Below are 16,541 nucleotides of genomic sequence, written 5' to 3' on the forward strand. Positions count from 1 at the left end.
TCGATCAACGCTATTGGGATACACTGACATGTATCAACCAAGACAGCGAGCCTGACAACCCGATCCCGTTAGTCGCCTCTTACGACAGGCGCAGTCGCCTTTTACGGCAAGTATGGGTTGCTGAAGACCTATTCTACCCCGGATCTTCACGGGTCAGTTCTTTGGAAAAGTGGGGAGAAGGTGTACTTAAGATATTATCATCCTAGGGCGTAATTCGGAAAACACTTTAAGTTTGCTTTCTTTAACCAAAGATTAGTCAATTAAATGTTATTTTTGTTGAAAAGAAAGCAAATAATTTAGGCATATGTTCTTCTATACGTCAACATCAATAGTATGCTTCAAGCATTTAGGGGTGCGCACCCTTCAAGCCGCCTCTAGGTCCGCGTGTACCCTCTAACGAGAGAGAGAAAAGTTACGAGGTATTAGAAGCGTACTGACAGGTTTAACGTGATGTATTGTGAGCGTACTAAGAGTTGATGTCCAACAGGTTTAACGTGTTGTATTGTGAGCGTACTAAGAGTTGTTGTCCAACAGGTTTAACGTGATGTATTGTGAGCGTACTAAGAGCTGTTGTCCAACAGGTTTAACGTGATGTATTGTGAGCGTACTAAGAGTTGTTGTCCAACAGGTTTAACGTGATGTATTGTGAGCGTACTTAGAGCTGTTGTCCAACAGGTTTAACGTGTTGTATTGTGAGCGTACTAAGAGCTGTTGTTCAACAGATTTAACGTGATGTATTGTGAGCGTACTAAGAGCTGTTTTCCAACAGGTTTAACGTGATGTATTGTGAGCGTACTAAGAGCTGTTGTCCAACAGGTTTAACGTGATGTATTGTGAGCGTACTAAGAGTTGTTGTCCAACAGGTTTAACGTGATGTATTGTGAGCGTACTAAGAGCTGTTGTCCAACAGGTTTAACGTGATGTATTGTAAGCGTACGAAGAGTTGTTGTCCAACAGGTTTAACGTGATGTATTGTAAGCGTACGAAGAGCTGTTGTCCAACAGGTTTAACGTAATGTATAGTGAACGTACATTGCTTCGTTATCCAACAGGTCTAAGGTGTATGTGTGTTTAAACGTCCCGGGCGATAACTGAGCGATTTGCTAAGCGTTTGCTTGTGTACCAAGTGAGTGAGTGAGTGAGTATGTTTTACGCCGCTTTTAGCAATATTCCAGCAATATCACGGCGGGGGACACCAGAAATGGGCTTCACACATTGTACCCATGTCGGGAATCGAACCCGGGTCTTCGGTGTGACGAGCGAACGCTTTAACCACTAGGCTACCCGACCGCCCCGCTTGTGTACCAAGACGTTCCATCAATGCCAAGAGTCGATAACATGCAGGCAGCTGGGATGAAGCTGGAATGTCGCTGATTGCAGCATCTAAATGATGAACAAACCAAACGATTCGCTGTTCACTCACGTGCAAGGAACAACATCTTCTGAAGCCAAGTTCGAAGTAGCTGCGCATGCGCGCTATTTGACAAGATTATTTGACATGTACTGAGCTTAAACACGACTTTGGGACTTTAGAATCTGTGTAAGACTCTACAATATTGATTTAAATAAATATTTGCAGGGGGTGCAAGGTGAAATCCTGTTTGTGGTGTTATCTGATAAGACTGTTTTAAAAGGAGGTTATTAATAAGCCTGAGTTGTTTAAGCCCACATTTCTAGAGGGTTCTATGCTGGGTACGGCTATGTACCACAACCAAATTACGTGAGTGAAGTGGGATATAGGTGTGTCTGACGTTCAACCATAGAACAACAACAGCCACATATCTCCCGAGCAAGACAACTCCACATGTGTTACGTTCTTCGTTGGGTAGTAGGCCACAATTCTCATTTAAATAACAATATACACTTTGTAGTAGATTCAAGTCCGCTAAAATGTCAAGTGTTGAGTGAGTGAGTGAGTGAGTTTGGCTTTACGTCTCTTTTAGCAATATTCTAGCAATATCACGGCGGGGGACACCAGAAATGGGCTTCACACATTGTACCCATGTCGGGAATCGAACCCGGGTCTTCGGCGTGACGAGCGAACGCTTTAACCACTAAGCTACCCGACCGCCCTGTCAAATGTTGAGATTTCATGTATCGTATAGGTTATTGTATCGTAACCTTACTTTCGAAATGGGTATCGTATTGCTACTAAGTGTATCGCTACAGCCTTAGGAAATAGCTTCATGGTTCTGTGGCATGTCACATTGATGTGTGTGGATCGGAGAGTCATTGATGGAACAGTTAATTAACCGCTCTGAATGCCTCCGCCTGATGGGGGCCTTGTGGCCCAGTCGTCTAAGGCGCCGCGATTCGCTGTGCAGAGTTGCGTCCCTTGGACACGCCAGGAACCTATGATTGTGGGTTCGAACCCCGTATGGCCCGACTATGTTTCTAGGTTTGTCAGCCCCATACCAAAGTGGTAAAAGTCTAAGAAACATGGGGGTTTCCTCCCACATTAAGCTTACACGCCAATATATAACTGGAAGACTGTTAAAAGCGGCTTTAAACCCAACTCTCTCACTCCGTCTGCCGATGGAGGAGTATGCCGCTTATGTTAAGGGGATATGAGGCTTCTTCCAGGGAGAAGCGTGATGTGGCCTTGAGCTAGCAGCAGCATCTTGAGGCGATAGCGTGTGTAACTTCATGGGGATGTGTCGTATTTTAATAAGGCATTATTACTCACTGACCTCGAAATCAGCATGGCATCACGGAGACGGCCGTTATCCCTCATTTTAACAGTCATGCGTTGGCCACTAGACTTGTGTTCGTGGATGGTAATGCTAGTCATCACAGATGACGTGCTGTTCCGGGATGCTTACGTCAGAGTGCCACCAAGACACCTCCTTGGCTAGTAAGAAGTCATGGTGTGAAGCCCATTTCTGGTGTCCCCCGCCGTGATATTGCTGGAATATTGCTAAAAGCGGCGTAAAACCATACTCACTCACTCACTCTTGCATCTACTGACATGGTTTAGGATTCCGGTGATAGAGACTAGTTTGAAGCAGTACAGTATTTATTGTTCGGGAAGAGTAATTTCCACTTTGAGTTTGGTGATCAAAACGTCTTTCTCAAAAATGCCAGCCATTCAGAATAAATGTCATTGTTGGAATTCAAATCTTTGTTTTCTTCATCAGTGATGACTCTAGTTAGCGGTAATCATCAAAGGATACTGAAATCTCGAAGGCATTTTGCACTAGACCGCAAGTAAATTAACTCATTATGATAATATGGATGGTGCTTATTTTATTTCTATGTGTATACATACACTAGGTCATCATGTGTGACATGTTTGCCTCACTAGGTGTGCATGGGTGCAATGAGTGACTGGCATGGTCTAAATGTATTGATTTTACCAAGAGTGAGTCAGTTGGGTGTAACGCCGCTTTTAACAGTATTACAGTTATATCGCGGCGTGTCAGCTTAATGTGGGAGGAAAGTCCGAAGTGATGCAGGTCTCAGACGTTTACCACTTTGGTGAAACCAACTAGCACGGGTATGGTGCTGACAAACCTAGAAACATAATCGGGGCGAACCGGGATTCGAACCCACAATCATAGGTTTCTGGCGTGCCCAAGGGACGTAACTCTGCACAGCGAATCGCGGCGCCTTAGACGACTGGGCCACCCGTGTCCCCTCATTTTGCCAAGAACAAGAAATGAGCAGGGGCATTCACTTTACTGACGATTTAATTTAATCTCGTTTCGAACAATAAATGTCGGATGCAAATATATTCAAAATCCAAAGTTATATAGACAAGGGTACGTGTCCCTGTGACCTTCACCCGGTCATCTGCACTCGGCCGATTTTCCAACCCGGATCTGACCTAAAAACATCCCAAAGGCCCTCCACTCCAGATACGCCTTGTGTGGTCCCATTGCTGGTGTACTGTACATTCTTGTCTATTGCTGGGCAGTCTACTACAGTAGATCTGTTGGTCATGATCTGCGCTGTCTTATCTGTGACATTGGGTTAACATCCTGGAAGGTTGATGTCACGTGTGACTGACGTGACGTGGACACTGAGACAATGACGACTATTTCAATCGTCCTCGTTGTGTAAGTGCATCGTTTGGCCGTACCTTGAGTCTGACCTGACCTTAACCTGTCCCGGCGTCTCCCCGCTTATACAACACAGAGTGGCCTCTAGGCCATGTCTGTGTACAGTTATATATCCTATACTACTCTTGGCCATGTCTGTTTACAGTTATATATCCTATACCCCTCTAGGCAATGTCTGTGTACAGTTATATATCCTATACCACTCTAGGCAATGTCTGTGTACAGCTATATATCCTATACCACTCTAGGCAATGTCTGTATACAGTTATATATCATATACCGCTCTAGGCAATGTCTGTATACAGTTATATATCCTATACCGCTCTAGGCAATGTCTGTATCCAGTTATGTATCCTTAACCCCATTATACAATGTATGTGTGCATCTCTATATCCTTTTGACATCTAGCTAATGATTATGTGCAGATTACCCTTAATGCAACTCGGTCATGTCTCTGCAGATATATACCCCGTCTCCCACCAGGTCGTGTCAGTTTGGATCTATATATATATATCACGCTTGACCATATTGATATTTGGATTCTAACACTAGATAACTCATGTACAACCAATCGTAGAACTGCAATAGACAGGGGTGCAATTGAAAACCTTGTTTTGGTGCAATGAATTATGTGTAAAATTACTTTTATCGCTAAAAGTTAAAAAGCACGTGCAACATGACCCTATATGGGTATAGTGGGTATAAAGGCTCACAATAATCATCAAAGCTCAAGGAAACCAGAAACGTGCCACGTTTATCGGCAGATGAGTTCGGTTTGTTGGTATGTTGTTTCACGCCGCACACTATTCCAGCTAAACGCAAATCAGTCATATCTCAAACTTTACTTTTTATTTGTTGTTATGGTTATCACATTCAAAGGAAGCTTCAATTCCAAGATTTAATTCAACTCTAAAATCCATCTAAAATGATACACTGAAAACTAGCAATAACTATCAATAGTTGCTTGCAATATCAGCAGTTATCGCAATAGCGATTTCCAGACCAGTAGTCACCCTTAGTCACCATACCCAACGAAAATCGTTATTTGTCGAAGTGATGCAGGTCTTAGACGTTTACCACTTTATTGAAACCCATGGGCATGGAGCTGAGTAACCTAGAAACATAATCGGGGCGAAACGTTTGAGAAATAGCTTATTAACAGTGACATCACTATATCCAGATCACCGAGTCACCATGGTATTCGAGGCTATAGGCATTTCCGGGATGTCATGTTGACACGTCAACAGCGACGTCAAAGACTGTACAAAGATGGCAGAACAGGAACTGGCAAAGAGTTATGCTTAAGAGAAGGTTCCAGATTTTAAGAGCAATTTAAGAGCGGGAAGAACGCACGGTTTGTGTTGTGTCAAGGAGACCGAACCATTTGGATAGGGATTTATGTTCAAGAAAAGATGGAACTTGTGTTGAACTCTTATCTTACAGCACAACGTTAAGACGACGAGGTATATCTTCGCTACAGTGCTTCCCTTCCGAACAGAACCTACGGATCTTGTTTCAACATCACAACGTATGACCACAAACAGTACGTATCTTTGTGCAGGTAAAAAACCTCCTGTATAATCGCTGCAAGTGCATTGTAGCTCTGTATTTTTGCTGTCTATTGGCATAAGTTCTTGATTAAAACGTAACATTTGGAATATCTTCTTGTCCTTTTTGTCTAGTTTGATCTATAGTTTGGTACAGTTTCGTTTGTTCGCCAGTGTATATCCTATACACATTCAAATTTAGTTCTGACCTTTTCCTCATTTTACGACCATGGTGTATATATTGTCCTGACCGTGAACAATGAGCACCTGCTTGACATGCACAAATAAGGTGCACTCGATAGTTTCTATATTAGAAACAAGGAGTATGTATGTTTTTTGCTGAACGCCGCACTCAGCGATATTCCAGCTAAAAGGGGGTAGCCTGTAAGTAATCGAGTCTGGACCACTCGTGTGCACGTGAGTGATATGATGAGTATCGATGCTCAAGGGGGTAAAAGCACAGTAACGATAAATAATACAGCAACTGAAGATGCAACTTTTTTACCAGCAGAGTGTACTGGAACGTCAGGGTCAATGTCCTTTTGTATCTGACAATAACTCAATTAAATCACATAAGAATATTGCACAAGCACATGCCCTTCATAATATGGTGAATACCATTCAGTGTGACCCTATACTGTACTCTAAACACAGTGACATTCAGTGTGACCCTGTACCATACTCTTCACACAATGACAATCAGTGTGACTCAGTACTGTCATCTCAACACAATGGCATTCAGTGTGACTCAGTACTGTCATCTCAGCACAACGCCATTCAGTGTGACTATACCATACTCTTCACACAATGGCAATCAGTGTGACTCAGTACTGACATCTCAACACAATGACATTCAGTTTGACTCTATACTATACTCTCAACTCAATGACATTCAGTGTGACTCTATACTATACTCTCAACACAATGACATTCAGTGTGACTATACTATACTCTCAACACAATGACATTCAGTGTGACCCTATACTGTACTCTCAACACAGTGACATTCAGTGTGACCCTGTACTGTACTCTCAACACAATGACATTCAGTGTGACTATACTATACTCTCAACTCAATGACATTCAGTGTGACTCTATACTATACTCTCAACACAATGACATTCAGTTTGACTCAGTACTGTCATCTCAACACAATGACATTCAGTGTGACTCAGTACTGTCATCTCAACACAATGACATTCAGTTTGACTATACTATACTCTCAACACAATGACATTCAGTGTGACTCAGTACTGTCATCTCAACACAATGACATTCAGTTTGACTCTATACTATACTCTCAACACAATGACATTCAGTGTGACTCAGTACTGTCATCTCAACACCATGACATTCAGTTTGACTCTATACTATACTCTCAACTCAATGACATTCAGTGTGACTCTATACTATACTCTCAACACAACGCCATTCAGTGTGACTATACTATACTCTCAACACAATGACATTCAGTGTGACTCAGTACTGTCATCTCAACACAATGACATTCAGTTTGACTCAGTACTGTCATCTCAACACAACGCCATTCAGTTTGACTCTATACTATACTCTCAACACAATGACATTCAGTGTGACTCAGTACTGTCATCTCAACACAATGACATTCAGTGTGACTCTATACTATACTCTCAACACAATGACATTCAGTGTGACTCAGTACTGTCATCTCAACACAATGACATTCAGTTTGACTCTATACTATACTCTCAACTCAATGACATTCAGTGTGACTCTATACTATACTCTCAACACAACGCCATTCAGTGTGACTATACTATACTCTCAACACAATGACATTCAGTGTGACTCAGTACTGTCATCTCAACACAATGACATTCAGTTTGACTCAGTACTGTCATCTCAACACAATGACATTCAGTTTGACTCTATACTATACTCTCAACTCAATGACATTCAGTGTGACTCTATACTATACTCTCAACACAATGACATTCAGTGTGACTCAGTACTGTCATCTCAACACAATGACATTCAGTGTGACTCTATACTATACTCTCAACACAATGACATTCAGTGTGACTCAGTACTGTCATCTCAACACAATGACATTCAGTTTGACTCTATACTATACTCTCAACTCAATGACATTCAGTGTGACTCTATACTATACTCTCAACACAACGCCATTCAGTGTGACTATACTATACTCTCAACTCAATGACATTCAGTGTGACTCTATACTATACTCTCAACACAACGCCATTCAGTGTGACTATACTATACTCTCAACACAATGACATTCAGTGTGACTCTATACTATACTCTCAACACAGTGACATTCAGTGTGACTCAGTACTGTCATCTCAACACAATGACATTCAGTGTGACTCAGTACTGTCATCTCAACACAATGACATTCAGTTTGACTCTATACTATACTCTCAACTCAATGACATTCAGTGTGACTCTATACTATACTCTCAACACAGTGACATTCAGTGTGACTCAGTACTGTCATCTCAACACAATGACATTCAGTGTGACTCAGTACTGTCATCTCAACACAATGACATTCAGTTTGACTCTATACTATACTCTCAACACAATGACATTCAGTTTGACTCTATACTATACTCTCAACTCAATGACATTCAGTGTGACTCTATACTATACTCTCAACACAACGCCATTCAGTGTGACTATACTATACTCTCAACACAATGACATTCAGTGTGACCCTATACTGTACTCTCAACACAGTGACATTCAGTGTGACCCTGTACTGTACTCTCAACACAATGACATTCAGTGTGACTATACTATACTCTCAACTCAATGACATTCAGTGTGACTCTATACTATACTCTCAACACAATGACATTCAGTTTGACTCTATACTATACTCTCAACTCAATGACATTCAGTGTGACTCTATACTATACTCTCAACACAATGACATTCAGTTTGACTCTATACTATACTCTCAACACAATGACACTCAGTGTGACTCAGTACTGTCATCTCAACACAATGACATTCAGTTTGACTCTATACTATACTCTCAACACAACGCCATTCAGTGTGACTATACTATACTCTCAACACAATGACATTCAGTGTGACCCTATACTGTACTCTCAACACAGTGACATTCAGTGTGACCCTGTACTGTACTCTCAACACAATGACATTCAGTGTGACTATACTATACTCTCAACTCAATGACATTCAGTGTGACTCTATACTATACTCTCAACACAATGACTTTCAGTTTGACTCTATACTATACTCTCAACTCAATGACATTCAGTGTGACTCTATACTATACTCTCAACACAATGACATTCAGTGTGACTCTATACTATACTCTCAACACAATGACAATCAGTGTGACTCAGTACTGTCATCTCAACACAATGACATTCAGTGTGACCCTGTACAATACTCTCAACACAATGACATTCAGTGTGACTCTATACTATACTCTCAACACAATGACATTCAGTGTGACCCTATACTGTACTCTCAACACAGTGACATTCAGTGTGACCCTGTACCATACTCTCAACACAATGACATTCAGTGTGACTCTATACTGTACTCTCAACACAATGACATTCAGTGTGACTCTATACTATACTCTCAACACAGTGACATTCAGTGTGACCCTGTACCATACTCTCAACACAATGACATTCAGTGTGACCCTATACTGTACTCTCAACACAATGACATTCAGTGTGACTCAGTACTGTCATCTCAACACAATGACATTCAGTGTGACTCAGTACTGTCTTTTCAGCACAATGACATTCAGTGTGACTCTATACTATACTCTCAACACAATGACATTCAGTGTGACTCTATACTATACTATCAACAGAATGACATTCAGTGTGACTCTATACTATACTCTCAACACAATGACATTCAGTTTGACTCTATACTATACTCTCAACTCAATGACATTCAGTGTGACTCTATACTATACTCTCAACACAATGACATTCTGTGTGACTCTATACTATACTCTCAACACAATGACATTCAGTGTGACTCTATACTATACTCTCAACACAATGACAATCAGTGTGACTCTATAATTATACTCTCAACACAATGACATTCAGTTTGACTCTATACTATACTCTCAACACAATGACATTCAGTGTGACTCTATACTATGCTCTCAACACAATGACATTCAGTGTGACTCTATACTATACTCTCAACACAATGACAATCAGTGTGACTCTATAATTATACTCTCAACACAACGCCATTCAGTGTGACTATACTATACTCTCAACACAATGACATTCAGTGTGACTCTATACTATACTCTCAACACAATGACATTCAGTGTGACTCTATACTATGCTCTCAACACAATGACATTCAGTGTGACTCTATACTATACTCTCAACACAATGACAATCAGTGTGACTCTATAATTATACTCTCAACACAATGACATTCAGTTTGACTCTATACTATACTCTCAACACAATGACATTCAGTGTGACTCTATACTATGCTCTCAACACAATGACATTCAGTGTGACTCTATACTATACTTTCAACACAATGACATTCAGTGTGACTCTATAATTATACTCTCAACACAACGCCATTCAGTGTGACTATACTATACTCTCAACGCAATGACATTCAGTGTGACTCTATACTATACTCTCAACACAATGACATTCAGTGTGACTCTATACTATACTCTCAACACAATGACATTCAGTGTGACTCTATACTATACTATCAACACAATGACAATCAGTGTGACTCTATACTATACTATCAACACAATTACATTCAGTGTGACTCTATACCATACTATCAACAGAATGACATTCAGTGTGACTCTATACTACAATCTTCACACACAATGAGATTCAGTGTGACTCTATACTATACACTTCACACAATGACATTCAGTGTGACTCAATACAATACTCTCAACACAATGACATTCAGTTTGACTCTATACTATATTATCAACACAATGACATTCAGTGTGACTCTATAATTATGCTCTCAACACAATGACATTCAGTGTGACTATACTATACTCTCAACACAATGGCATTCAGTGTGACTCTATACTATACTCGCCACACAATGACACTACGATATAGATAGAGCCAGATTAGATATGTGATCTGGTATCTCCGTCACTGTGGAGAACACATCTGAGAAGTGTTGGGGTGTACGGTCCTAACCAGCAGTTGGATACAGTGGAGACAGCACTTTAAGGTGAGATATCCCCCAAGATCAAATACCGATGACTTCTTCCTGGTGGCGGAGAACCTATCGAGTTTGATTAAAGTAATTGTAAAACATCCTTACTTATGTACTAACTGAAATGTATCGATGTCTTAACGAACAGATACAGAAACTGAGTCACAGTTTTCCCAGAGAGAGTGAGTGAGTTTGTTTTACGCCGCTTTTAGCACCATTCCAGCAATATCACGGTGGGGACACCAGAAAGGGGCTTCGGTGTGACGTGCAAACACTTCAACCACTAGGCTACCTCACCACCTCTAGTATTCCCAAAGGACAGCGTTATGTGGCAGTATATATTGGAAATTGATTCCTGATGATTGTTTGTGGCAGCAATGATCTCCTCGGCAGCAGAGCTCACTATACCGGAGGGAGTTTGGGAACTCTGGTGTAGAGTTTGGACTATACACAGCTAAGGGAAGTCACACTATTTTACGAGCTGGCGCGGGCAAGTCATTAAATAAATTACTTGCCACAACAGCTAACGACATTCTATGAGTGTTTGACTTGCTGCCACTAACAGTGATCAGAAATAAAATTATAATACATACTAATACAAAGTAACAGGCACTAGCTACAACACGTAGGGGGCGGTCGGGTAGCCTAGTGGTTAAAGCGTTCGCTCCTCACGCCGAAGACCCGGGTTCGATTCCCGACATGGGTACAATGTGTGAAGCCCATTTCTGGTGTCCCCCGCCGTGATATTGCTGGAATATTGCTAAAAGCGGCGTAAAACCATACTCACTCACTACAACACGTAGACCTAAACTAGGCACAGTTGTGAAACCCAAAGATGTTGTCCTAAGGGAATCATGGCGAATCAGTGGATCTTGGCACTGCATTACGAGTACTAAGGGCAATGGACCAACTGTATTCTCTGGAATAACAAATGGACGCTGGTATTACATCGTATATACTTAATAATATATGATAAAAGTGTCGTTGTAGCAAAACCTAAACAAAGGATAACATGACTCATCAAACAAGATTCACCAACAGCCTGTTTCACATGGGAAGCAACCAGTGACAAACACAGGACCATATTAAAGCGTTGTTTGTATACGATTGGCTGAAAATCGTTTATTGTGCTCTGAGGGCGATGAACAGTGTGGCAGTGTCCCTGCTAGGTCTGGAACAGACTCAGGCTGTGAACTAGCTGTTGTCATACTGGCACTGCTGATCTGACACGTTGAGCTTTCCAGTGCAGACCGACTTAGCGCACCAAGCATGGGGTAATCGCTATACAATACGCGAAGTACCAAGCATTGGAAGACATTTATTAGTTTGAGTAAATAAAAAAAACCATTCATCAACACTTTTAGCTGTTGCAATCTTGTAATTCGGGGTACTGTGTGCCTTTGCGGCATGGCCTTGTTCTAGCCGAGTGATAAATGGGTAGAGGCCGGGAGAAACCGGGCATTCGACGCGACGAGAGAACACTTTAACCACTAGGGTCTTAGGTTACCAATTCAATAAGAACACTTACATTTTCTAAACTAAATGCTATCTGTCGATGCAGACATACCTCATCTCAATGCAAACAACCGGAATTTTGTTCAGTGTACTGACATTTAAATATTCTTGAACGAAATGTCCCTCAAAGATGGCCCAGTCAACACTGATATATCTATATAGGTATAAAGGCGTTCCTACCCTCAAACAACCAACCCTGCAACCATGGTATTCCGTCCAACCCATACCCGTTATCTGGCGCTGTCAAGATCGACCCGCACAGTAGAAGAAAGAGTCATTGGGGTGGGAACGGAGCCAGAACCGTCCACAGCTTTAAAGCCTCATATCTAAAAAAAACCATTCTGCCATTGTTATTACATTCTATTATTATAATAACGCTCTTATCTTTAGGATATAAGGCAGAGCACGGCGTTACTGTCTTAGAAGCTCTGCGCTGAAGACTATATTCTCCATCTTCATCGATTGATTTTCCGATCAGCTGTTGGCACCGCGGGTAATCCACGATGAGCGACTCAAAAGCTGGTTCTGTGACCAGCATCTCTGACGGCCGCGTGGACTCCATGGCAGAGATGGTGAAAGACGATGCCCCAAGGGAGGGGCAGGGAAGCAGGTTCTATGTGTACTTCTTGTCGTGTTTCGCCACCCTAGGTGGGTTCCTATTCGGGTACGACACAGGGATAGTATCCGGATCTATGCTGTTGATTAACCCATACTTTAGCTTAACAACGGTATGGACAGAAGCCATCGTCAGTGCAACCATCGCCGCTGCAGCGTTCTTCTCCATCGTGGCCGGAATTTCCACGGACTTTCTGGGCCGCAAGAAGACCATTATGTTGGCGAGTTTTGTGTTCTCCATTGGTGCCGTTGTGATGGGCGCGGCCGGGGGGAAGGAAGTGCTGTTGGTGGGCAGGATCATCGTTGGTATGGGTATAGGTAAGTGTTTTCATCTCTTACGTAACTTTGTGTACAAGGTGAGGTGAGGTGAAATGGGGTTTAACGTCGCGTCCAAGATTATTGCACTTATATAGCGACGTGCATGTACGTGTGTGTGTTTGTGTGGCTGCTTGTACTAGTCCGGACTGATGCCGATTTATAGTGCTAGCTCACTGAGATACCATGCCGCAGTTTAACATGAATACCCCACTCAGACACAGTATACTGACTCCGAGCTGACCAGTCCTTGTTTTAGCCCCTTAATGCCGAGCGCCAGACAGGGTAACAACAAGTACCATCTTTTAACGTCTTTTGGTATGACGCGGCTGGGGATCGAACCCCGGACCTTCCGCTCTCCGGGCGGACGCTCTACCACAAGACCGGGGAGGCGGTCTTTTGTGAAGAAGAAAGAAATGTGTGCGATCCAAAACGAGAAAATGACGTTAACTGTCAAACAAAAGTTATTACACATTGGTATTAAATGTACCCTTCGACCCAGACATGAATTATATTTGCCTTAATTCTAAGGTAATCCTGTGTTAATTAAGCTTGCTTAGGGAGGTGCAACCAGGGGTTATGTCCATGGCTGACAATACTTTGCCTGTGGACTTTCTCTTTCAGGATGAAATATGATTATGTCGTCATGCCAGATTAAGGAGGTTACAAATAGGAGAATTCTATATTCGCTATATACTATTGGGGTGTTTATATACCAAAATCTATTATGTATAATATTTGGCTATTAATATACCAAATGATGCATAATATAACAGTACAACACATAAACAAATGACGCATAATATGACAATACAACACAGACAAATGGCGTAAAATATGACAATACAACACAGACAAATAACGCATACTATGACAATACAGCACAGACAAATGACGTATAACATGACAATACAACACAGACAAATGACGTATAATATGACAATACAGCATAGACAAATGACGTATAATATGACAATACAACACAGACAAATGACGCATAATATGATAATACAACACAGACAAATGGCGTATAATATGACAATACAGCACAGACAAATGGCGTATAACATGACAATACAATACAGACAAATGGCGTTAAACATGTCAATACAACACTGGCAAATGACGTACACATGACAATACAACACTGGCAAATGACGTACAGCATGACAATACAACACAGACAAATAACGTATAATATGACAATACAACACAGACAAGTGACGTATAATATGACAATACAACACAGACAAATGACGCATAATATGACAATACAACACAGACAAATAACATAGACCATGACAATACAACACAGACAAATGGCGTATAATATGACAATACAGCACAGACAAATGACGCATAATATGACAATACAACACAGACAAATAACGCATAATATAACAATACAGCACAGACAAATGACGTATAATATGACAATACAACACAGACAAATGGCGTATAATATGACAATACAACACTAACAAATAACGTATAATATGACAATACAACACATACAAGAGACGTATAATATGACAATACAACACAGACAAATGACGTATAATATGACAATACAACACAGACAAATAACATAGACCATGACAATACAACACAGACAAATGGCGTATAATATGACAATACAGCACAGACAAATGACGCATAATATGACAATACAACACAGACAAATAACGCATAATATAACAATACAGCACAGACAAATAACATAGACCATGACAATACAGCACAGACAAATGACGTATAACATGACAATACAACACAGACAAATGACGCATAATATGACAATACAGCACAGACAAATGACGTATGATATGACAATACAACACAGACAAATGATGCATAATATGACAATACAACACGGACAAATGGCGTATAATATGACAATACAGCACAGACAAATGACGTATAACATGACAATACAACACAGACAAATGGCGTAAAATATGACAATACAACACAGACAAATAACGCATAATATGACAATACAGCACAGACAAATGGCGTATAATTTGGCAATACAACACAGACAAATGACGCATAATATGACAATACAACACAGACAAATGATGTATAACATGACAATACAACACAGACAAATGGCGTATAATATGTCAATACAGCACAGACAAATGACGTATAATATGACAATACAACACAGACAAATGACGCATAATATGACAATACAGCACAGACAAATGGCGTATAATATGACAATACAACACAGACAAATGACGCATAATATGACAATACAACACAGACAAATGGCGTATAATATGACAATACAGCACAGACAAATGACGTATAATATGACAATACAACACAGACAAATGACGTATAACATGACAATACAATACAGACAAATGGCGTTAAACATGACAATACAACACTGGCAAATGACGTACAGCATGACAATACAACACTGACAAATAACGTATAATATGACAATACAACACATACAAGTGACGTATAATATGACAATACAACACAGACAAATGACGCATAATATGACAATACAACACAGACAAATAACATAGACCATGACAATACAACACAGACAAATCACGTATAATATGACAATACAACACAGACAAATGACGCATAATATGACAATACAACACAGACAAATAACATAGACCATGACAATACAGCACAGACAAATGACGTATAACATGACAATACAACACAGACAAATGACGCATAATATGACAATACAGCACAGACAAATGACGTATGATATGACAATACAACACAGACAAATGACGCATAATATGACAATACAACACGGACAAATGGCGTATAATATGACAATACAACACAGACAAATGACGTATAATATGACAATACAACACAGACAAATGACGTATAACATGACAATACAATACAGACAAATGGCGTAAACATGACAATACAACACTGGCAAATGACGTACAGCATGACAATACAACACTGACAAATAACGTATAATATGACAATACAACACATACAAGTGACGTATAATATGACAATACAACACAGACAAATGACGCATACTATGACAATACAACACAGACAAATGACAACGGACAAATGCAGGTAACATGCCGTTGTGGTACAAACATAGACCTATGGGTACGTATTACATGACGATAAAACATAATTATTATGTCATATGATATGACGAGACAACACAAACCAATAACAGCACAGGGATATCACACACACAGCGATGCAAACATGACAAAACAGCACAAATAATCATA

General features: G+C 40.6%; 1 protein-coding gene across 3 annotated transcripts in view; it reads left to right on the top strand.

Moving 5' to 3' along the window:
• Positions 1–10,765: 10,765 nt before the first annotated feature.
• LOC124120687 (proton myo-inositol cotransporter-like) overlaps positions 10,766–16,541 on the top strand; it is a 40,089-nt gene continuing 34,313 nt past the window's right edge. For 2 of the 3 annotated variants that reach the window (XM_048396816.1, XM_048396818.1), the window contains exon 1: positions 12,609–13,290. In XM_048396816.1, coding sequence (XP_048252773.1) covers positions 12,861–13,290 — 430 coding nt within the window. In that variant the 5' untranslated portion in view covers positions 12,609–12,860. Of the gene's footprint in view, positions 10,858–12,608; positions 13,291–16,541 lie in introns of those variants that run through there. The other variant, XM_048396817.1, reaches the window with a different exon arrangement.

Source organism: Haliotis rufescens, unplaced genomic scaffold (genome assembly GCF_023055435.1).
Source record: "Haliotis rufescens isolate VD_foot unplaced genomic scaffold, xgHalRufe1.0.p SCAF_16, whole genome shotgun sequence".
In the NCBI taxonomy this organism is placed as follows: Eukaryota; Metazoa; Mollusca; class Gastropoda; order Lepetellida; family Haliotidae; genus Haliotis; species Haliotis rufescens.